Raw genomic sequence first — 23,867 nt, forward strand, 5'->3', positions numbered from 1 at the left:
TGAATCTTATGTAATTTTTTTTTAATTTTCTATCACTTTTTGAATTTGAACGCATAGACGTTAATTCACGCGCCTATTCTTCAGTCAATCTTGTGGTAATATTCATTTTCTGATGCATCAGACAACGAATCTGGATAAATTTCTCTCTTCTTGTCATTATTGTTGAGTTTTTATCGCCATTTTTTTTTTCTTTTGTTTCAATTCTTCCATTATTTTTTAATCACGGTTGACTTAAACTTAACACGTCAAGGTTGATCATCGAAAATTTGGTCGCAAATAACACATGTATTTTTTTAAATATTTTTTAAACAATGTAAAATGTCTATTTCCTAAAACACATGTTACTCAAATTTCTTTATAGGCTTAAGAGAAGACGATTCCTATACAAAATTGTTTGATATTCTTTATTAAATTGTTTTGATTTGTTAACGTTATTTTGTATTTTTTCTAAATCTAACTTCTTATTTAAATTAATTTTTTAATTATAAAAACTTAGTGTTATCTTATAATCATGACCTATCCCAAACGGCTAAAAAAAAGTTAGATGGAAATGGTTCATATTTAATTTACAGTATAATAAATATCACTTCTAAAGTAAGTGAGAACTAAATAAGATAAAGAAAAAGTCAATCATTAATTTAATTGAATATATATAAACTTACCTTTTATTAATATAAAACACAAAATTAATAAAAAATTTCTTAAAATATTTTATTAAAAAAAGTAGGAATGATTTAATGGTGAGTTGGTATGATATATCGATTTTTTTTATCCATATTTTATATTTTATCGAAAATTTCATTATGAAAAATTCATAATCTTACTTACATTACATTGACTTCGGTATATATTAATTTTAGTATAGTATCGATATTGTATGGTTGATACAAAAATATATATAAAAAAACAAATTAAATAATTACTAAATGTTAAATCAACTATAAATTAAACACATTTATCATAAAATAAAATAATTTTTTTTTAAAAAAATCCAACAAATGATAGACTAACAAATGTTAAAAAACTAAATTTAGTTACATAAAGTGGACTTATTATAAATAAATATAAGTATACTCTTCCCCTTAGATTAAAGTGGAGGCGATAAATCTATAACGATTTTTAATTGCTTTTACATCTACAATCTTTTTTTATAAATAGATAATACATTTCATATTATATAATAATAATGAAGATGATTTGAGTTAACCTGATTTAATTTTCAAGATTTATTTTTTACAATTGAACAAATTTAGAAAATAAAATAAGTTTATTAAGTTTATAGAAACAAATTAAGTTTTAAATATGTTTGAAGAAAGGAAATAAATCTATTAAATTGGTTCATTTATTAAATATGTTTGATATTGCTGAAATTTGAACATAAATTTAATTTCTGAAATACAAATTAAATTAAGAATAATTATTTTAATTTCATTAGTTATTTTTTTCTTTACAAATATTATATATATTATTTTAATTTTAAAATGTTATTTTGATATCACACTAATATACCAAAATTTTAAAAATTAGCGTACTAATAATTTTGGTATCAATATCATACTTTAAATTTTCTTTTTTGATATATCTAAAAATCAATATTTCAATATTTTGCGGTATAATATTTTTGATATCTAATTTTCACGTTAGAATTAAGTTACAAGATTTTTGGTTGTGGTTAGAATTTTATGAGAACCAAACAAACATATATATATATATATAATATAAAGTGTATGCAGAGATATGATAAGATAAACCTTTCCGCAGCCAATCATTACCCATCATCCATTCCAAAATGAACAATTCAAAATAACTTGCTCTGTCTCTCTGTTAATAATTAATTATATGGATCCACAAATCTCAAAGCTTCAATTCAAATTTTCAGCATCTTTCAACGGTTACATTTCTCATTCATCTCTCTCTCCTCTCTCTTCTACTTCCAGCGGTCCAAACCCTGAAAATTTATGTGAGTAATGAAGCATCTTAGGCCACCAAGAAACCCCATCTTGCGCGATAACTATCAAGGCAGCATGGATAATCCTTCGCCTTCTCCGAATCCTTCTTCTGTAAAGCACAGAAACGCATCTCGCAAGCAAAAATACACCAAAGAAAACCAGCCCCCATCAGATCTGACCCCAATGATGCCGGAATCTTCACTTGCTGGAAAGCCCTCTCCCAAGACCAAGAGCTTACTTCCTCCAAGGCCTCCCTCTTCAAACCCTCTAAAGCGGAAACACAGCGGGGAAGTTATTTACGATAATGGACTACCCAGTTCTGATTCTGGCGTCAAGGTCAAGACTTATGTCATTTCATTCATTTTGAGTTGCACTTCATGTTTGAATTTGATGACCTAAAGTAGTATACATGGGAAATCGAATTCATGTTTCTTGAGTAACTAGTTATTGGGTTTATAAGTAGTTGTTTCTCATTTTAATTTCATGTAATTAGGTTATTGTAAGAGTGAGACCACCAACAAAGGATGAACAAGAAGGAGAGATGATAGTCCAGAAATTATCTAACGATACTTTGTCAATTCAAGGGCAGACATTTACATTTGATTCCATTGCAGACTCTGATGCAACTCAGGCATGGTTTAGGGTTCTTTAATTAATACATGTTTGACGAAATAATTATGTTGATTTTCATTGTGTATGTATGTATGTATGTATGTATGTTTCAGAATGATATATTTCAGCTTGTTGGATCTCCACTTGTTGAGAATTGTTTGGCTGGGTTCAACAGTTCTGTATTTGCATATGGACAGGTACCTTTTCAGAAATCTTAGTGTTTGATTGATTCACAAAAGTGATGATTAAAACTCTCATTTTGTTGTAGACTGGAAGTGGAAAAACTTTTACAGTTTGGGGTCCTGCGAATGCATTGTTTGAAGAAAATCTTTCAAGTGATCAACAAGGTTTAACACCCAGAGTTTTTGAACGCCTCTTTGCTCGTATAAATGAGGTGTTACATATTATCTTTTGTAAACCTTTAGTTAGTCAGTCAAAAGTCTAGAAAAGTTAACTTAATAATACTTCTATATTTTCTTGCAGGAGGAAATTAAACACACAGAAAAGCAACTAACATATCAATGTCGCTGTTCTTTTCTCGAGGTTAGTTAATGAATGAATCTCCCAATTTTTTGTCTGTACACAATACAATACATCTAGTTGAATATCTATTTGTAATTTCATTTGACTTTGCATTTACAGATTTACAACGAGCAAATCACTGATTTGTTGGATCCAAGCCAAGGAAATCTCCAGGTCTGGAATTTCATTGAGGCTGAAACACTTTTTTCATTATCTCTTACATTTTAGATGCTTTCCCCTTCCACTCTCATTTGCTAGATGTTGCTTTGCAGATAAGAGAAGATGTTAGTTCTGGTGTCTATGTTGAGAACTTGACAGAGGAGCCTGCATCCTCAATGAAGGATATGAAGAAGCTTTTGATGAAGGTATGGGTTCTCTTTGTTCTTGCATTCTATTGCATATGTAAAATATGATTTTATGTAATTTAATTAAATTGAAATAAGTTAATGTACAGAAAATTGTCCTTTTATTAGTTTTATCTATTCATTTTTAACTAAAGGTAGGACAAACTAAAATTGTTCAGAATTAGCATTCAACAATATATTTTTCTTCTAATTTGTTCTTCTCGTTAATGACCGGCCTTCTTTCCCTTTCCTTATACTTTTTCCCCTTTGTTTTTGGAATGTTCAATATGATCACTTTAGCATCTATAATGTCGTCACATCCTTCTTTAACTTGGTTTTGGTTGAAGAGTTCCTAAAAGTTATATCTCTGTGATGAATACCATTCATTGATCTTGGTTTAAGAGTTCCTGAAAGTTCATTAAATGAACCGAGAATACCCATTAAATTGTTACAAATTTAAAACAATAATGAACTTTATAAAATTGTGCAGTGATTTCTTATATATATATTTCAATATGAGTGTTCATCTTTATAATTTATTCTATCACTTGTAATAAAGAAATGTAAAACAAAGATCTAATTACTAATGTTTAGACTGCATCATTTGACAGTTGACATGATGAATATAAAATAAAAAAGCTTATAGTATATTTATTTATTAACAATATTTTAAAAGTTTATAGTATATTTATATAATAATTTAGCTTAAATTTTGTCCAATGGACTTTGATAGCTGATTATAGCCCAAAAAACATGGAGTAGATGATTTATCCACTCACAGATTACTGCAATTGATGTTTTCTTATGAGATTCATATATTTGGTTTCATGAAATCTTGTATCTTATATATTTAAGAGATTTTAGTCTTCTAGTTGAATGGTTTATGCAGGGATTATCAAATAGAAGAATTGGTTCAACCAGCATAAATGCAGAGAGTTCTCGATCTCACAGTGTTTTTACTTGTGTTCTAGAGTCTCGGTATAAGGTAAAGTAATCTTGTACTGAAGAACTATATATGTGCACTGAAGAACTATGATTTAAAATGTAATGCATGTCAAGCTGGACTCTCCTTTGGGCATCAGTTGCCAGTTTAATTTCGGATGCATCACATCTTAAATCAAACTTTTGTCTATGTTTAGGTTTCCCTAGTAGCTATCTTCTTGTTTCTCTAGATATATGATGCCTTCAAAATGTACAAAAATTGCAGAATCCAGGAGATGGTTTAAGCTGTTTCAAAACAAGCAGAATAAATCTTGTAGATCTTGCTGGATCAGAAAGGCAGAAGCTCACAGGAGCAGCTGGAGAACGCCTAAAGGAGGCAGGGAATATTAATAAGTCACTTTCACAGCTTGGGTATGGTTTTTGGTCAGGTCTTGAAAACTTTGAGTGCATACATCCCTTGGCATATGTACCATGAAACAAATGCAAAGACATTGTAGCTTACACTAAGATAATATAACTGCAGTTTTCTTTTTATTTACCAGACCCAGGGTTATCTTATGGGCTTAGATCAGACCCGCCCATCCTCCTTAAATCCCAGTCATCCCTTATTATGGAAATTCAAACTAGGACTATAGATAATAGTATAGTTCCTAAATTAAAGCCACCGTTAGGATCATTTAGGTGATGTATCATATCCATTATAAGGGGAGAATTTCTCTTATATTGGGTATGTACCCTCAATAAGTATATGTATTTTTTTCTCAATAGTCCCACACTTATTATTAAATCTCAACCATTGATGTGGTTGATATAAAACCTAGTATGAATAATTTTCTATCATCATTCCTATCAGAAACATAAGAAATATTGATGCTAGCAATGTGGATAAATGTCTAATGAGATAGAATGATGTGCGAAATACAAAGCATGTGTTTAACTAACATTTAGGCCATGTTAATATGATCTCCTTGTATTGTACCTACTAGCACAAGGAGAAGTACTTTGTAATATCCTCAAATGATACTAAGGTACATTCAGCAGCTCAATTTATTGACATGATAAATCTTTTTAAAACAAGCCACTGGATGATAGAAACAGTTCTTTTTGTATCCACCTTAACAATTTTATAGTCAATTTTTTTCTACTAGATGAATCTATGATATTCTGTTTAGTAAATTTCTCCTCAAAATAATTATTGTGAATACTGTTGCTGCTAACAAGTGTTAATTGTGGGGGTTTTTTGTTGCTAATGTATTGTGGCATTACATATAACACATATTACTCTAAGAAAGTGTTGGAATTATTGGCATTAAATGCCACTCAACAAGTTGTCATTTGGTATTCTTGTTATAGACCATAATAAAAATATTGATACTTTTCAAACTGGATAAGTGTCTAATGAAATATAATGAGATAATGAGATAAGTGTCTAATGAAATATAATGTTCCTTTGTTGAACAGTTATCCTATTGATACAAAGAGGACTAGTGATTTATATGCTGCCAAGAATAAGATGATGGCTATGTTTGTTACACTAATAAACAATTATTTGTTGAGCAATCGTCCTATACAAAGAGAACTGAGTGATTTGTCAGATCCTTCCCCAATACATAAAACCAACCAGCAGCTCAATTATTTTTAATTTTTATTTGAGCAGCTTCTGTGGAGGCATGAAATGTTTGATGTTGGGAAACAAATTTATTTGTAGGTCTTGCTACCATTGTATTGTGAAATGTAAATAAGATAGATGTGTGAATGCTCTTTCTATTTTCTCTTGCACTCAGATCCTACATAATTAGGCCTCCAATGGTTTCTGTCTGATTCAACCATGTAACATCATAAAGTTACTTAGTATTTGTTGTAGTGTTCTTATCGCCAAAGTACAAATCCATCCGTTGCTTAATCATATAATCTTCTACAGGAACTTGATTAACATTTTGGCAGAGATTTCCCAGACAGGAAAGCCTAGGCATATTCCCTACAGAGACTCGAGGTTGACCTTTTTACTACAAGAGTCTCTTGGAGGAAATGCCAAACTAGCAATGATTTGTGCTATTTCACCTGCTCAAAGGTGACCGATCCCCTATTTTCAAATGTTTTTCTTAGGATTATCATTTTTCCTTTTGCTGTTTTTTCCTTAATTTGTCACATCTAAATTCCTGATGCACTAATCCAGCTGCAAAAATGAGACATGGAGCACAGTAAGATTTGCACAAAGAGCAAAGGCCATTAAGAATAAAGCAGTCGTCAATGAAGTGATGCAAGATGATGTTAATACCTTGAGAGAAGTTATAAAGCAACTAAGGGTACAATAACTTCAATTATTTACTTTATAAAACGACGACTTAAACGTATTAATTTTAAGTTTGTATTGTTAAATTATTTATCGATACAACCATGTGAAAGAGGACAAATTTTGCAGGATGAACTAGTTCGCTTGAAGGAAAATGTCAATCAACCCAAATCCAATTCGAGTTACTCAACAGGCTGGAATGCTCGAAGAAGCTTAACCCTCCTAAAATATAGTCTTAGCCGTCCAATGACATTGCCTCAAACAGACGATGACAGTGATGAAGAAATGGAAATTGTGGAAGAAGAGGACCAATCAGGAGCTATTAATGATCAGGAAGATTGTGATGAAGGGATGTCGGAGCCTATACTTGGTACACCTGAAGCTACACACATTAAGAAGCAGGGCTCTCTGGACATGGATGATGTCCCTATGGAAGAGAGTACACCTGAAAATATTTTTGATCACACAAAGGTTTTATATTCCTCTTTAACTAATGAAAGTGAGAATAATAATAATATTCTGGATGGATCAATGCAAAATGTGTTTGATGATCAAGAACAACTGATCACAACAGCTCCTCCTTCTGCATATAATCCCCCTGAGGATAAATCTAACACTTCAACAACGGCTCCAAGACTGAGCAGCTTAATTCCTTTTGATATTACCTCTGAGCTCAAATCACCCACACCAAGTGTTTCACCAAGAGTGACAGATAGTTCCAGAAAAAGTCTTAGAACTTCATCCATGATTAGTGCTTCTCAGAAGGATTCCAAGGTTGTCTCTATTTTGGGACCAAAAGAAACAAGCACTGCCTCCATATCTACCCAGACAAGGAATAGTACTCTACGGACTGAATGGTTAACTTCCAGTATCCAACGTGGTCTTGAAGTCATTGGGGGTCCTAGCCAAAGTCCTAGGATATCATCAATTGGATATACGCACAAACCTATTGACATTGGCACTCAAACTATTCCTCAAGATTATGCATCTGAGGAGGAGTACCCACATATGTTCCTTTGTGGTAAATGTAAGACGGAAATTCCTCTATCAGAACCTCAAGATCTCAACGGTACTTCAAATATGCAGATAGTACCTGTTGAAGCTCCACATTCAGTTGGAGAATCAATGCAGCAACTACCAAGAGTATGCACAATATTGTTTTGTTAAAAAAAAAGGTCTTTTAGTGTTTCTTTAATTTTAGTCTGAAACTTTTATTTTGTTGTAATGCAGGCAGTTGAAAAGGTTTTGGCAGGTTCTATCAGACGGGAAATGGCATTGGAACAATTCTGTGCAAAGCAAACTCAAGAAATCATACATTTAAACAGATTGGTAGTTATTCAATTTCGAAGTGTTCTTGAAGGAACAGAAAATGTGAAAATTTATTGACTTTCCCTGTTTCTGTCAAACTGTAGCTCCAGCAATACAAGCACGAGAGAGAATGTAATGCAGTTATTGGACAGACACGTGAAGATAAAATTGTTCGCCTCGAGAGACTGATGGATGGCATCTTAACTGCAGAGGAATTTAAGAATGAAGAACTTGTTTCTCTTGCTAACGAGCACAAGGCATGTGATTTTGTTAACTTTCTTGTTGATCCCATTTGGAAATTAGTATTTTTTTTTGTCAGGATCTCATTGAAAAATCAAAATAGCCATAGTTAAAGTTGAAAATCATGATGAAATAATTATTTTCTGGATCACAGTCTGATTATTTTATATACAGTTGTGATTTTTGGATCATGATCAACATGAATTTCTTTTTAACAAAACAGCTGGCTGTTTCTTCATTAGTTTTCATTGTCATTGATACCCACTAGTCTTGTTTATGCAGCTTCTGAAGGAAAAATATAACAATCATCCCGAAATTCTGAGGACAAAGCTTGAATTAAGAAGAGTTCAGGAGGAAATGGAACAATATAAGAACTTCTTTGAGTTGGGAGAGAAGGATGTACTGCTGGAAGAGATCCAATATCTAAGGAGCCAACTCCAGGTTTATATAGACTCTTCTTCTTCATCTGCAACACAGAAACGAAGACCTTTCTTGCAGTTAACATATTCATGCGATCCTCGTATGGCTACACAACTGTACAAAGTTCCGGAATCAGTTGAGGAGGAGAGTGCCACACAGAAACTTGAAGCAGAAAGGCTACATTGGAGAGAAACAGAGAGCAAATGGATTTCTCTTTCTGAAGAATTGAAAACTGAACTAGATGCTAGCCGGTCTCTAGCTGACAAATGGAAATATGAACTGGATTTGGAGAAAAGATGTACTGAAGAACTGAAGGAGGCAATGCAACTGGCCATGGATGGCCATGCGCGTATGCTCGAACAGTATGCTGAACTGGAGGAGAAACATATTCAGATGCTTGTGAGACACAGAAGAGTTCAAGATGGAATAGAGGAAGTGAAGAAGAAGGCCGCATCAGCAGCCAAAGTAAGGGGTGGTGAGTCTAAGTTTATACACGCTCTTGCTGCTGAAATATCGGTTTTGAAAGTTGAACGGGAAAGGGAAAGGCGACATCTTAAGGATGAGAATAAAGGGCTGCATGCCCAACTGAGGGATACAGCCGAGGCTGTACAGGCTGCTGGTGAACTACTTGTGCGACTCAAAGAAGCAGAGGAGGAAGTAACTGCTGCCAAGGTAAATTTTCATGTTTTTTGATTTTTATGCTTAGTGGTACAACTTCATTTTGCTAATAAGGAGATATATATATTCCCTGAAATCTTATATTGATTTACAACCTTTCATGACTCTTTAAATGAATTTTGCAGAGAGGGGCTTGGGAGATTGAGCAAGAAAAAGAAAAGGCATACAAGCAGATTAACAAAATGAAGAAGAATCATGAGAAGGAGATAAGTTCACTGAAACGGTTACTTGAAGAATACCGGTTAGCAAAAAAAGAAGAAACGAAACCAGTTGATTTTAACGAACCAGAAGTGAAACAACACGATGTTGCAGGGGAGACTGCTACTACTTCTACTAATAGTCTTGCCAGAGTGAAGGATAATGATGATGATGATGAAAGATGGAAAGAGGAGTTTGATACTACGTTTTACAATGGTGATGGAGAAGGGGAAATATCGAATCTTACAGAACCTTCATGGTTTTCGGGTTACGATAGATGTAACATATAAGTAGAATCATCTCATTTTGTATATGTATGTATTGTGTTGGTAAGATATATCTCTGTATTGATATGATGATCCTCTCCTGTCCTCTTTTAGTATTCTTTTCGCTATTGCAATTGTATTGACTCTATCCATCCGCAGTCCTCACATTAACTTGAAATGGAAATGTGCAATTTCCTATTGCAATATTTGAGGAATAATTACTTACTAGGGAAATCCAGATTTATAATTTTGTCAATTTGCTCTTTCTTTGTTTATCATTATCACTCAATAAACTATTAACCCACCACAAACTCATCAATGAATTCTTAGTCACACTATATATATAATATAAGCATGCATATATGAAGAATAACATGAACATTACAATAATGTATGTGGAAGACATAATAAAAATGAATCTTTTAAGGTGATTTCAACCATTGAATGAAAATTAATGAAGGAAATACAAAATCGACATTTCAAAGTGTTTCGAAAGATAAAAAAAAAAATTGGACCATTTCTCGATTTGTGCGTGTCAAATATAAGCATGCATATATGAAGAATAACATGAACATTACAATAATGTATGTGGAAGACATAATAAAAATGAATCTTTTAAGGTGATTTCAACCATTGAATGAAAATTAATGAAGGAAATACAAAATCGACATTTCAAAGTGTTTCGAAAGATAAAAAAAAAAATTGGACCATTTCTCGATTTGTGCGTGTCAAATATAAGCATGCATATATGAAGAATAACATGAACATTACAATAATGTATGTGGAAGACATAATAAAAATGAATCTTTTAAGGTGATTTCAACCATTGAATGAAAATTAATGAAGGAAATACAAAATCGACATTTCAAAGTGTTTCGAATGATAAAAAAAAATTTGGACCATTTCTCGATTTGTGCGTGTCATCCTTGCGCAGGGGCCATGCTAATCTTCTCTGTATCGTTCCAATTTTATCGGATGTCCCCGAAGGGACAAACTAATCTAACTCTCTTCCTAATTATAAAACAAAACTTCTATATTATTATAACGATGTGGGATATAAACACTCTCAAGTCTTAACATTAGTTTCTAATTTTTATATTGTTAACTAGTGCTTTTATTTATTTTATATTCTAAAGTTATTTGAATGTGGAGGTTTACTGTATTTAGAAAACAAAAATTTATTATATACTACTTTGATACAGGTGTGTTAAACCTTTATCTTTAGTAATCCTCCAAAATAACTTATACTACACTTGTATTGTTTATTAATAATTTTGAAGCAATAATATGATTAGTATATGTATTTTGCAATTTATTATGTATTGATTGACTCATTTTGTAAAGATTCTCCATAATGTTACATTTTATCGTTTCTTGAATCGCAAAGGGGTTTCTTGAATCGCAAAGGGTTATTGTTCTTGGAACCAATTATCGAACTAACTTGTTTAGTTTTGTAATCAATAAATTTTTATGATTGCCACTCTTTCCAAAACAAACATGAATTTTCTATGAATTACATACAAAATATGCATATGATCTCAGAGTAAGTGGAAGAACAATATATGCCAAAATCCTTTGATTGAAAATGTGGGTATTTTCGGGCCATAAATAAAACAAGTTAGACATAAACCATCATCACATAAAATACAAAAGGGATAACACTACCGAAAAGAAGAAAGAAAAACATGATTTTACAAATGTTATAAGAACTGAATAGATAGATAGATGCCTCATCATCAAGAAATCAAACTCTGTTGTATGCTACCGATTTACTGAATAGATGCCTTATGTACATTCCCTGGAGTGCACTTGCACCGGCTAACATTATGTATTCACCAAATGTATACATTAAAACACGCTTCCTTGTGCTTTCATTCGCTACATAAACAACAAAGACAAGACACGTTTCTAATCAGTTCAATATATCAGGATTCAGGAACATAACTTGGATTTCTCTTGTGTAAGTAAAACTATCTAAGTCAGAGTTCATATATCATTTCTTGGGAAGTTTTGGTACAACCTATCTTCATTTTGATTATGTTTGTCAAAAATCACAATCAATAAACCTCATTCCAGAAAAAATAAAAATCTCTATACCAAATTACACTACAATTTGAATCATGTCTAATTTATTCATGCATAGGACTTGTCTCAAGGGTTAGTACATTTCAACTGTGAAAATACAATGACATATACGGTCCGAGATTAATCATCTAGAAGAACTAGTTATCAGCAAAAATATAAATAAGTTCCACATCTTTTAGATATATTTATATTCATTTCGACAGTTCATAACTAACTTGTAAAGCATATTGAACAGCTCCTCTCTATGAGGTATAAATAGAGCTGCTACCACACAACATAAAAAGATAGCAATAAATTGGATGAAGAAGATGTTATCCCGAGTCTCTCAAACTATCCTTTATTTGATATTTCATATTTATTTCAATTCCTAAACATTTATACAAAGTGTACAATATACTTATGTCCATGATCATTTTAGTAGTTTCAAGAAAAACAAAGCCTAAAATGAACCTGCACAATCTCCAGTTATTTAGACTGCAATTCTTAAATGGGTATAAAGGATGCTTACTGTGACGATGGCGAGTATCACGAGCTTTTAGATACTTCTGCTCCGCTGTAACAGATTCCAATGCTTCCCTTAGCTCAGCAATTTTGACATTGATAGGGTCCAAGTGCTCTGCAGCAAATCAAGTTCCCTCTAGTTAGATAAACAACTCACACAACTTTTCTATATTTGAACAATGAAAACTGTATTGAATTTAAACCACAAACCATCTTTGGCAAGGTTATGTTCGTTCGGTATATGGCCAACATGAATGTGGAAGGACACTGTCTCTGGAGTCGAATATGGATTATGAAAACAAAACTTGTACATCCCACTTCTTGGAGCTTTAAACTCAAACTTATCCCCAGATGTTCCTTTCAATGTATGAACAACATTACCAGCAGGAGTTGTAACCTGTATAACCCATAACCCGAAAAGATTAAATAACTTAGTTTTACAATCTATTATTCAATTGAACTAATTATCATATTCTAACATGACCCATGTATAAATCTTGTATCAAACAGATACACAAACAAACCCTTTCATCTTTAGTCAAATAGGGTCAACTGTATTGATCAATTCCCAGAAAAGCATTCAACCATGATTCTGAATTGAAGAGAAACATAATAAATACTTACAGTGAAATCAATACCCGGATGATCAGAACCCCAGAAGATATCATGATCGACAACTACGAAGTTTCCTGATACAGAATCTCCTTCATAGATAACGTATTCATAAACGCACTCAACTTGGTTGACTGTTACTGAAAGGGCTGAGATTTTAGCAACAAAACTCATCAAGAACAACCCAATCAGATAGCAGATCTTCGACGAACTCCTTTCTTTTCTCTCCATATTGGTTTTCAAAAAAACCCACCACAAGTGTATTATGTTCTCTCCGGTTATACCTTGTAGACTCCGATCAAAATGCTGGTTGAATCAAAAGGAAGGAATTTGTGAAGAGAAGAAGAAGACCAAATCCACTTGTCACCAGTTGATTGGATGATGCTACGCATGAACTCGAGGTGTTCACAACTAAAACAAAATTTAGAGTATAAATTATACCCTAAATTTTGTAATTTATTCAAATTATAACCTCAATTTTAACTTTTTTTTTCGTAAATTAGTTTAAGCGAAATTAGGGTTGGAAAATTATATTTTTGGTATATCGAAAATAAAATATAGCAAAATATTAAATTTTCGGTATACCAAAAATATTGGTAAAATAAGATTACAATATATTTATATATGATTTTTAAAATTTAGTATATTGGTATATTATTTATAAATAATTTGACTTTAACTTTTATTTTAAGAATTAGATTTATTTAATCATTATAAACTTTTTCAACAAGATTAAACGAATAAAATTATAGTAAATTTTTATTTCTTTTTTTAATAGATTTTATCTTAATTCAATTATAGAAATTCAATTTTTAAAAATTATATTATAATATAATTAAATTATAATATTATTCAATATATACTCTTATACATTTTTATTTTATTTTAGTAAATATGAAACTAATTTGATTTTACTAAGTGTTTTGATTTTTTTTTCTTACTGAATAGATCAAATTGAGTAAATATGATTTTTTCGGTATGAATGGTATAATATTAAGATCGTACCAAAATTTCAATATACCGTCAATATTAAGTATGATCATTAATTTTTTATTTTTTTTAGAAAATGACTAAGCTTCAGTTATTAAAAAATTCCAAAAAAAAAATAATGTTTTTAAATTAAGGCAAACAAACATTTGTCCTAATTTAAATGAAAACATACCATCCCAAGAAGAAAAAACACCAAATTGAAATTAAACGGACATCAAACAATTCAAACAAACAAAAAATAGTTTATCGTGCCTTGAATGGGGAAGCTTGTGAGAATTTTCAATACGCAATGCTTCACTTTTGACATAACGACCAATTCTACTCATTCATAGGAATTCGCCTCCATGTGTACATGAGTGCATTACCAAAAAAAAAACTTACCTTCCATCATTTCGGACACTTGCAAAAGCTCGTGAATTTCGCTCCATTCAAATGTGATACACTGTAACAAAGAAACACTTAAAAATACTTGAAGAAAATTGAGTACCTTTGCTTTTGCTTTAATGAGCATCAAATCCTTGATCTCCTTCCTTCCATTCCACCGGAAAATTAAGAAACCCCATGGATTTGAAAAATTGCTTCCAAATCACAGATGTAATGATACATATTCCAAAAATATGATTCATGGTTCTTCTTCATCAACACACAAAAGACACTTCGAGTCCGGAATATCCATTCTCCCTTGTTGTTAGTCTTTGATGGAAGGCTAACCACATGATAAATTGATGCATCAAAATGATTTTAGGTGATCAACCAAATGAATCCATGTTGATGTTTCTCCTATTATTCGAACAATATCTCAAGCAAGCTTCAAGACAAACTTACTATCCCTTTCGATCTTCCATTCCCGAGAATTCATTCGATCGTGAAACATGACTATGTTTAATGTTTTTCATCACCATTTTGTTATTTTTTTCATTATGTAATTTGTATTATAAATGCACAACTATCTTAATGAAACATGAGTCATTTAGTTCGATCCCTATTACCCCTTCATAGGAGGGGTAAAATTGTAAGAAAAAAGAAAAAAAAAATAATCCCTGTGAAAAGCACAAAGAGCACATGTAAGGTTTGATAACAGGGATCCCATATGTTTAGTTAAGGTAAACTAAACATAATAATATACATGTATTATATTATTTTGATCCATCCAATATTTCTCTATTTATTGTCATATTAAATTAAAACATTGTTTTAATATAAAATCTTAAAATTTATATATTTTATTATTATTTTACAAACTCTTCATTCTTATTAAGAAAAATAATGTAATGTTTTTTTTATTTTTATCAAAGTTTATTTTATTTAAATGACTTGCAAATATCAAGACAATAATTTTTTATTTATATTTCAAAATTGTAATATATTTAATAGTGTCTGAAAAGTTAATCAACATATGAAAATTTCTGTCTAAAATCAAATAGAATTAAGTCATATTTAAAATATACTTTGAGTGTGAACTATCATTTGTGGTGTTTGTGGGAATGAGTAACTATATTTTTCATTTGTCCTTGTTTTACTTTGTTTTCACATTCTACTCCTCTATATGTTCAAGCTTACATCTCTTGGTTGGATTTGTTCTTTTTTTTTCTTTAGTTCTTTGAATTATCTAAAGGTTTTTAAGTAGTAGAGGATTAAACACATCAAAATCTTGTTCGGTTAATTCTTCTGAATACTATTTTGCGATAAGTACGGTAAGATTTAGTTTTGAGAGTTCATTCGATTTTGTAATCCTAATATTGTTAGAAAATTGCAAGATGTAATTGGTTTGCTAGTAGAAAAAAATAATCATAGGGTTTATATAATAACAATTTCTTTTACTAGACAATATGAAAGAATTTAAACGTTTGTCAACCTCAAGTTTTGGCGGTGATAGTCGCAATTTTTTTGTTTCCATTTCAGGTAACATTTCCTTCACTAACTTCTATTTATAATGCTAACATTAAACTCTCATTTGTTTATATGGCTTGTGTTTACATCCAATTTAAAATAAAATATTAACAAAATTAAAAATAATAGCAAAATCAACAACAAAAACAAACAAACAAAAGGACTGAAAGATTCTAAGGAGACAACAATGATTATGGGAAAACCCAAAACTCAACCAAATAATAATAGAAGTTTGAAACTACTTCTTGTGGATATAGATGGAATAACATAACTTTTAGGTATAATCCAACTTAACCTCTCACATTCTACTCCATAACAAATCTCAAAATACAAAATGTTAGTTATCCAATTATTATAGAAAATTGAGAATCCAAATTGATTACAAGACACACTACAAATTCTTTGTGAATGTGGTAACAATAAAATCAACTTTATCACATGAAAAAAGAAAAGAATTAATGATAAATGAAGCAAATAACCAAAAAAAACAATATGGGTGTGAGGTGGGTCATGGGTGGGGATAGTAAAGAAGACTAAAGACAAACCATAATCACCCAATAAGAAAACTTGACTGGTTTCAAAATGACAATTAAAATAAGGAAAGACATTCTCTTCACTAAAGTACACACAATCCCAGGAGATATGTCTCTTTTAGCTTTATTGAACTCTCACTCTCTTTGACTGCCCCAAATCCATGGATATAACCCTACCCTTCTCTTTCACACTAAACAATTATAAGACTAATATAGATCAATCACATGGCTTTCCTTCCTTTTTCTTAAATTCTTTCATACAAATTCCCACTTTAACAGTTTTTACACATACACAAAAAGCCAACCATCTAGGTCCCTCCATCAAATTTCCCACCAACATTTTTTTTTTACAATAATAGTAAGTCATTACACCACTAATCCAAGAAAGAAACAAACTCACCCAACTCAACTTTTTCGCGAATTAGTCTTTTTTTCAGCTGCAATTGCTAGAAGCCTCGACACACCTTGAGTCCAAACCTCGTATTCCCTTTGGTTTCTACACTCGAATTCCACAACTCCTCTAGCAACAGTCCTTAGTGCGAAATAATGTCGATCATCACCTCCTTCGAGTAAGTGGCGACCGGGCCAGGCAGGAATATCTTTCATCACTTCTAACACCACATCTGATATTTTCAAAAAAGATACAAAATTAAAAGTCTAATTTAATGGAATCATTCTTTCTCAGTTAAAGTGTATATTGCTGGCTGGCTTCCTTCACTTTCTCAAATCCCCATAAGAGAATAAGAAGAAGGCCCACCATATTCATACATACATACATACATACTCAAAGAAAAAGAGACATTGAGTAGTAGTATAGTCTTATTACTCTTTTTCTTTTTGGTCATGGTCCCAGCAACAATTCTGCTCTTCATCTTCAGAATAACCTATACCAACCCAACATATTCAGAATCAGATCTGATCTTGATCAGAAGCTAAAGATTAGTACCTAAACACCCAAAAGCAACTCTATACAATCATTTTCTTTTGTTCCCATCTAAGCAACTTTTACTTTTCCTCATCCCATCAAAACAATCACTTTAATTCATATCCCAATTCCAACTCCAATCCCAATAATCAAACAATCACAAAAATCATATCTTGATTATCAAATTATTACACACCTGACCAAGTTTATTGATGTAAACAGAGACTATCTTCCAATGAAGATCACCTGAAAGACCAAACATACAATTTAATTCATCATCATCATCATAATAATATCATTTGAAATCAAGAGAAGAAAAACCTTGGCGGGTTCGTTTAAGAAGCTCTGAACCTCTAGCTAGCATTTCTCTACTACAAATGCCAAGAAAATTCTCTTCAGGTGTTAACAATTCACCACTGAAACTCCCATTAGAACTCCCATTACTCCCATTTTCATCACCAACACCCCCACTTCTTCTTCCTCCCCGTGCTTTGTCAATTGGAATAGCAGAAGTAGTTATACTACGAACTTCCTTCAAAGCTCTAGCCTTCAATGTAGCCGCCCCACGCAATGCTAAAATCAATCAAACCCATCAAAATTAATCAACTTTTTTCAAACCCAAATCAGTAAAATTCATGTTAATTATATACCTGTTGCAGCAGCAGCAGTTAAAGTCATGATATCACCAGCAGATCGAACATTAACAGCAGAGATAATAACAGAAGTAAGATGTTCACGTTCTGCTCCCATGGCTTCCGCAGATTCAACACATTGAGCTGCGACTAACGTAGCAGCAGAAGCCATAGCCATAGCCATATCAGTCTTCGCCATTAACTCATCCTTTCCAGACCCAGATGAAGCCGCTGTAGCAGCTGCGATCGCAGCAACTGCAGCAGCCAATCCTGCAACAGAAATAGCCGCGTGAAGTTGCGCATTCTGTGCCCTAGTCTCTTCCTTCTTCTTCTCTCTCCTATCCTTAAGCCATCTTCCCACCGTCTTCCCACCTCCGACGACGGCGACGGCGCCGGTGGCCGGCGCCGGAGCAAATCTGTAGTTGTTATTCACCTGGTTGTTGAGACGACAGAACTGTAAAAGGATTTGCGAAATCAGGTTTCGAATTGTGGGACCCAGCTGTATATTTATTTGTTTTATTTTATTTATTAAATACGACCATTCACCAACTTGGGTGCTGTGGCGGTCCATGATAATTAAATGCTCCGCCGTTTATCACCACAAGATTGTGAATGAAATACGGAGATCTTGATTAGATTATTTTTTTTATTATTTTTTTTTTACATCAATCAAAATCAATAATTATTGATCCTCATAAATCATTTGTCGTAATTAAATTCCGTACTATCTTGGACTGGGCCTTCTTTTTATATTATTTAATTATTAAATTAGTAATGATAAGTATGTCATTATTCATTTATTATAAATCAATTGAGTAATCATCATTCTTTAGATTAATTTCAGATTAATAATGATTCAAATAATTCACAGATCATAATCAATTATTATTTTAAAATAAAAGCTTTATATATATATATATATTTTAAATTAAATTTATTTTTTTCAAACAATTTTTTCACCTAAAACCCACTTAAAATCCAATATAAAAAAGTGATTTTTGTTGGTTTTATCGGTCTAAAAAATGAAAATTAAAAAAAAAAACCAGTTTTTTTAGGTTAATAAAGATTAATTTTAGTATTTTAATTAATTAAAAGAATAATTCTATGAATAAATTAATAATTAGGTTTTAGACAAAAATAAAATAAAATAAATCCTTAAAAAAATCTAAGATCAAACAAGCTCTAGAGTAATGATGAAATCTTTACCATTCTTTTAATTTATTGATACTCATATTATTATTTTTGTAAATTCTTTTATAAAAGTAGTAAAAGAGTAAATAAAATAGTTTAATGAATAATTAAAATAAAATACCAAAACTAAGAAAGACAGGTAATTTCCGTATAGCAGTGATAGAAGGCTGATCTCTCTTTCTCTCTCCTCTGAATTTGACAGAATTCTCTTTTTCTCTCTCCCAAAACTTTATATTTCAAAAAAAAAAAGAATTAATTAAAGACAAACCTTATTATCGTCGACTAACTCCGGCGGAGAAACAGGAGGACTATCCGTTAAAGAGCCGTTCAAAGGTCCACTACTATGAGAAAGTCTACCGGAAGTACGAGGTGAAGAAACATCCTGCTGTATTAAACTGAATTAGTTAAACATGAACAAAAAACCTTAAACAAACAAATGATCACTGTTTTTACAAATAAATTATTCTTACAGATTGTGATGACATTATGCGTTCCATAACTAGTTGGCAAGTTTCTGAGGAGGCGAAAGAGAAAGGGTTTGCAGAAACGGATAGGGTTTCTTCTGTTTCTCCGGTGATGTCTTCTTCAGGGATGGAATGAGATGAATTTCCGATCATAGCTCCGGCATCGGTCATGGCTTTGACTAGGAGTTGAGTTGATGATGATGATAGAGATTTGGAAACTTCTAGAGCTGATAGACTCCATGAACGGGATAAGAACTCCATTGGTTCTCTTGGTGTTTCGGGTGGACCGAACATGGCGTGTTGGTGTTGTTGAACCGGGTTCATTTTGATGAGAGAGAGAGAGTTATGAGGAAGGAGTAAGCAGTGATTGCTTTGCTATATAGAGGATGAGAGAGATGCCAAAAGACAAAAGTGACAACTTAATTAAAGCTACATGTTATTATTTTTATTTTCTTTTTTTAAATCAAGGAAATGGTAAAGTTTAGGGTTAACAAAAGAAAATGGGGTTTTAATTGGATTGGGTCATTATTAAAGAAGAAAAAAAAACAAGGAGATGGTAAAGTTTAGGGTTAACAAAAAAAAAATACAATTTGAATTGGATTGGGTTATTAATAAAGAAGTTCAAATTGGTTCTGTTTATAATTTTTTTTTTATAGGGTTTTGTGTTTATATTTTTTTTATTCATTTCATTCATTTTTTATTTAATGAATTTTAAGTTAAATTTATTATTTTTTTGTGTTAATGTCATTTTAATTTGAAATTGAAATGTGATATTAATCTTAATCGAGTTGGATTCGATTAGAATCTGGTTCTTACAAATTATGTGCTTGTTTGATCTTTGATTTATGGTTTTATCAGGCTTTCTAAAAAAAAATATGTTTGATAATTTAAAAAAATAAAATTTTGAGTTTCTGTTGACGAAAATACCCTTAATTTTCCTCGCTCCCTCACTCTACATTATAGTTTTTGGGTGGTTATGATATTTTAATAAATAAAAAAAGAGTAATTAGATTAATAAAAGGATGGTTCTAGTGATGGTTGTGTTTTTAATAAAACTCTTAAAAAAACTTAAAATATTAAACAATTAAAGTTAGAAATTATAACACAAATTATTAAACGAGTCAAAACTCAACCCCGCCAACCTATAATCTAAACACTACCTCAACTGCCCCTTAGTAATGTTTTTTAAATTTGAATTAAACCCATCTTTAATCTCTTAAAAATATAACCTATAACATTTTCTATCTATTTATATATATTTATAGAAGAGGGTACTATTATAAGTAGTAGTCACTTAAATATATATATTTGTATATAAATTCCTACATTTTGTTTTTATTATGTAGGGTCGGTCAAACACTCAACATTATGTAAGTTTTGACAATTCCATGCCATTTTAAAAACATTGAGCAAAATTCCTACATTTAATTTCGAAAACGACCATCAATATTAATGGGTTGTTTTTGGTTAATTTGAACTCAATTATTTTAAACCATGCTGCTAAGTTAGTTAAGAGAATTTATATATGTAACTAATTTTGTCAACAATCTAATCACTTAATTAATCAAAAGAACATTATAATAATTTAATCAATTAAAACAAAACAAAACCCTAATTTTATTTTAGTGATTAGAGCATTGAAGATGAATGGTGAAAAAGGAAAAATAAAATTGAACAGTGTTTATGAAGGCAGAAAAATTAGCTTTCATTGAAAATGCATAGGGAGGGTTGCCATTAATGAAAAAGGGTATGAACAACTTTGTGAATCAGACTTTGTCTGCTGCCATTTTAAGGAAATTATCTGGTCAAGCTAGCTAAGCTCTAGTGCTCATCACTGATTATTTCAATTTTCAAGGTCTATTTCATTGATGGATGCAACTTTGTGGACTAATTATATATCAAAATATTATATTATATATATCCCAAAACACAAAATCGAGGATCATTTTCCCTTTTTCTTTTCAGCCCCTACCCCTATTTCAATATCTCAAATCATTAAAAATTAATAATAAGTTTTGACAACCTTGTAACTAACAAGCCTTAAGTTTGATTGATTTTAATAAATATGTCCCTTGTAGACTCTAGCCAGCTAGTTTGATTGATCTTATAATCTTAGGGCTAGTTTGATTGATCTTTTAATCTTAGGACTAGTTTGATTCGACTTATTCGCATGTATGTTTTATATTATTTTAACTTATTTAATCATTAAACTTGGTTAGGTTTGATTAAACTTATACATCTAATTTATTTATGTTTTATATTTATAATATTATTTAATAGTTAATATTATATATAATATTATATATAATATTATATATATATATATAATATTATATATAATATTATATATATATATATATTAATTTAGTTTTAAATATTAATAAATTATTTAAATTAATAATAATGTATTTGAAAATAAATTATATTTATATATTATTTTTTTATATAATTTTGTTAATATATAATTTTAAATATTAATAAATAACTTAAATTAAAAAATAATATATTTTAAAATATATGATATTAATATATAATTATTATAAATATATATCTAATATATATATATATATATATATATATATATATATTAATAATATTTTAAAATACTCCCTTTCTCTTATTTTAAAATCCCCTCTTATCTTTATTTTTATTTTTATTTCTATTTTCATGTACATATTATTTGGTGGTATTGAATCTAGTCAATAAAAAAAGTAATTTATTATTATATATCTTTTACTTTAATTCACTCTCACTCTATTCCATTGCATCATCATTCATTTCAAAAAGAGATTTGATCATAATCATAATAGTATTTTAGATAATTAATTAAAACTAATTTAATTTTTAAAATTATAATTATGAATTAAAAAATTATAATAAATGTATTTATATTTTATATTTTGTTTAATTATTTATATATATTAAATATATATATATTATAAATAATAAATAAAAATATATTTAAATGTATGTTTTATTTTTATAATAATTTTATATAAATATATAAAAAATATTAAAAATAAAAGAGATAATAAATAAAATGATTAGAAAAAGATTAAATAAAAGAGAAAATAAATAAAATGATTAAAAAAGAATAAAATAAATGTGAGAGAATAAAAAAAAAGAGAAATGATTGGGGGAGGGAATTGAGAGAGAATTTTAAAGGGAATGACGTGGCGCATAATTGACCCAAAAAATAATAAAATTTATTTCTCTTCTCTCTCCTCACACTTTATCTTTTTTCAATTTTTCCAACCAGTGATATATTGACACATCATTCTCTCTTATTCCCTCTCACAAATTCTCTCTCCCTATCACTCCTCTAAAAAAATTAAAAAAAAATGATAAGAGAGAAAAATATTGAGATTATAACATTAAAGACGAGGAAAGAGTTAGAAAAAAAATTGAGTTTAAACGGAAAATGTGTTTGAAATAATTTTTTTTTGTGAGTTTATTATCCAAAATTACTGTATCAGTTTTATTAAGCAAACTTCAAAACTCTCACAAATAAATTATTATAAATAAATAAAATAAAATTTATATGTATGTTTAACAAATAAGTTTAGACACAAATTAACCAGACTATGAAATGTTATTTTATTGATTCAATTAAGTTGAATCAAATTATGTATTTGTGTGAAAATTGTTTGTTTGTATGATTATAAGTATAAAAAATAACTTGATTATTGCAAACTTTAACATTGAAAATAAATGTGTAATATTATAAAATAAAATTAATTAAGATATTATTATTTTTTAAATAATACATCCATAAACATATATGTTATTAATGAGTGAGAGAGATGCAACAACATACTATAAATAGACTAATTTAATTCAAACTTATGTATTATATATATATATATATAAATATAAAAAGGAGTCACCGTATTGAATTTATATAGGATTTAAAAAAATGACGTGCTATTTAATGATTGAAATAAAACTTTGAAAATTATATCTCCCTTTCACAATAATTCTTCACAAAAAAAAATCTCTATAAAAATTTAAATTAATAATTAATGTGTCACTTTATAATTACTAGCATGTATCCCGTGCATTTGCACGAGTAATAATAAAAAAAAACCGTGAAAAAAATATTACGTTAAAATTTTTATAGGCGAGTCAACCCAAAATCCGACCTAAATATCCATTTACTCTCACATATATCAAAAAAAAATTAAGCAACATTATATATATATATATATATATTAGTTAGTTGAAAACTGAACTTATATTCTTAGAATGTCACGCGTTTATCAAATTTTGAGT

At 30.1% G+C, this 23,867-nt stretch overlaps 3 protein-coding genes and 1 non-coding gene across 5 annotated transcripts; 1 reads left to right on the forward strand and 3 right to left on the reverse strand.

Moving 5' to 3' along the window:
- Window positions 1-1,838: 1,838 nt before the first annotated feature.
- On the forward strand, window positions 1,839-9,978 carry LOC124926315 (kinesin-like protein KIN-12B). Its single transcript, XM_047466513.1, has 16 exons — window positions 1,839-2,285; window positions 2,443-2,580; window positions 2,675-2,758; window positions 2,830-2,955; window positions 3,045-3,104; window positions 3,204-3,257; window positions 3,356-3,448; window positions 4,317-4,412; window positions 4,635-4,780; window positions 6,291-6,440; window positions 6,546-6,675; window positions 6,792-7,805; window positions 7,893-7,991; window positions 8,075-8,227; window positions 8,493-9,302; window positions 9,434-9,978. Exons 1-16 carry the CDS (start codon window positions 1,968-1,970, stop codon window positions 9,794-9,796), a joined length of 3,834 nt encoding a protein of 1,277 aa, XP_047322469.1. The 5' UTR covers window positions 1,839-1,967; the 3' UTR covers window positions 9,797-9,978.
- A 682-nt stretch (window positions 9,979-10,660) lies between these two features.
- Window positions 10,661-10,763, reverse strand: LOC124928306. Its single transcript, XR_007098512.1, has one exon. It is a non-coding gene; the product is annotated as a U6 spliceosomal RNA (small nuclear RNA).
- A 549-nt stretch (window positions 10,764-11,312) lies between these two features.
- LOC124926349 (transmembrane emp24 domain-containing protein p24beta3-like) lies at window positions 11,313-13,276 on the reverse strand. Its single transcript, XM_047466555.1, has 4 exons — window positions 12,983-13,276; window positions 12,569-12,755; window positions 12,366-12,473; window positions 11,313-11,650 (listed from the first exon to the last, which is right to left on the reverse strand). Exons 1-4 carry the CDS (start codon window positions 13,199-13,201, stop codon window positions 11,517-11,519), a joined length of 648 nt encoding a protein of 215 aa, XP_047322511.1. The 5' UTR covers window positions 13,202-13,276; the 3' UTR covers window positions 11,313-11,516.
- Window positions 13,277-16,384: 3,108 nt separating this feature from the next.
- On the reverse strand, window positions 16,385-19,931 carry LOC124927526 (VAN3-binding protein-like). Of its 2 annotated transcripts, none has more exons than XM_047467957.1 (7): window positions 19,602-19,931; window positions 19,400-19,513; window positions 17,959-18,394; window positions 17,630-17,881; window positions 17,505-17,554; window positions 17,210-17,267; window positions 16,385-17,006 (listed from the first exon to the last, which is right to left on the reverse strand). In XM_047467957.1, exons 1-7 carry the CDS (start codon window positions 19,917-19,919, stop codon window positions 16,789-16,791), a joined length of 1,446 nt encoding a protein of 481 aa, XP_047323913.1. In that variant the 5' UTR covers window positions 19,920-19,931; the 3' UTR covers window positions 16,385-16,788. The 2 variants fall into 2 exon arrangements, with proteins under 2 accessions (XP_047323913.1, XP_047323911.1); XM_047467955.1 differs by having other exon boundaries at window positions 19,400-19,516.
- Window positions 19,932-23,867: the final 3,936 nt, after the last annotated feature.

Source organism: Impatiens glandulifera, chromosome 2 (assembly GCF_907164915.1).
Source record: "Impatiens glandulifera chromosome 2, dImpGla2.1, whole genome shotgun sequence".
Taxonomy (NCBI): Eukaryota; Viridiplantae; Streptophyta; class Magnoliopsida; order Ericales; family Balsaminaceae; genus Impatiens; species Impatiens glandulifera.

What these genes read in the sequence shown, in the direction of transcription:
- LOC124926349 (XM_047466555.1), bottom strand. Translation starts at nt 13,201, where the DNA reads ATGGAGAGAAAAGAAAGGAGTTCGTCGAAGATCTGCTATCTGATTGGG. An exon ending in ATCCGGGTATTGATTTCACT is followed by an intron (nt 12,756 to 12,982) that starts GTAAGTATTTAT and finishes TGGGTTATACAG; the next exon opens with GTTACAACTCCTGCTGGTAA. An exon ending in ACATAACCTTGCCAAAGATG is followed by an intron (nt 12,474 to 12,568) that starts GTTTGTGGTTTA and finishes GATTTGCTGCAG; the next exon opens with AGCACTTGGACCCTATCAAT.
- LOC124926315 (XM_047466513.1), top strand. Translation starts at nt 1,968, where the DNA reads ATGAAGCATCTTAGGCCACCAAGAAACCCCATCTTGCGCGATAACTAT. An exon ending in GTTCTGATTCTGGCGTCAAG is followed by an intron (nt 2,286 to 2,442) that starts GTCAAGACTTAT and finishes TCATGTAATTAG; the next exon opens with GTTATTGTAAGAGTGAGACC. An exon ending in CAAGCCAAGGAAATCTCCAG is followed by an intron (nt 3,258 to 3,355) that starts GTCTGGAATTTC and finishes GTTGCTTTGCAG; the next exon opens with ATAAGAGAAGATGTTAGTTC.
- LOC124927526 (XM_047467955.1), bottom strand. Translation starts at nt 19,919, where the DNA reads ATGAACCCGGTTCAACAACACCAACACGCCATGTTCGGTCCACCCGAA. An exon ending in GCATAATGTCATCACAATCT is followed by an intron (nt 19,517 to 19,601) that starts GTAAGAATAATT and finishes AGTTTAATACAG; the next exon opens with CAGGATGTTTCTTCACCTCG. An exon ending in AACTGCTGCTGCTGCAACAG is followed by an intron (nt 17,882 to 17,958) that starts GTATATAATTAA and finishes GATTGATTTTAG; the next exon opens with CATTGCGTGGGGCGGCTACA.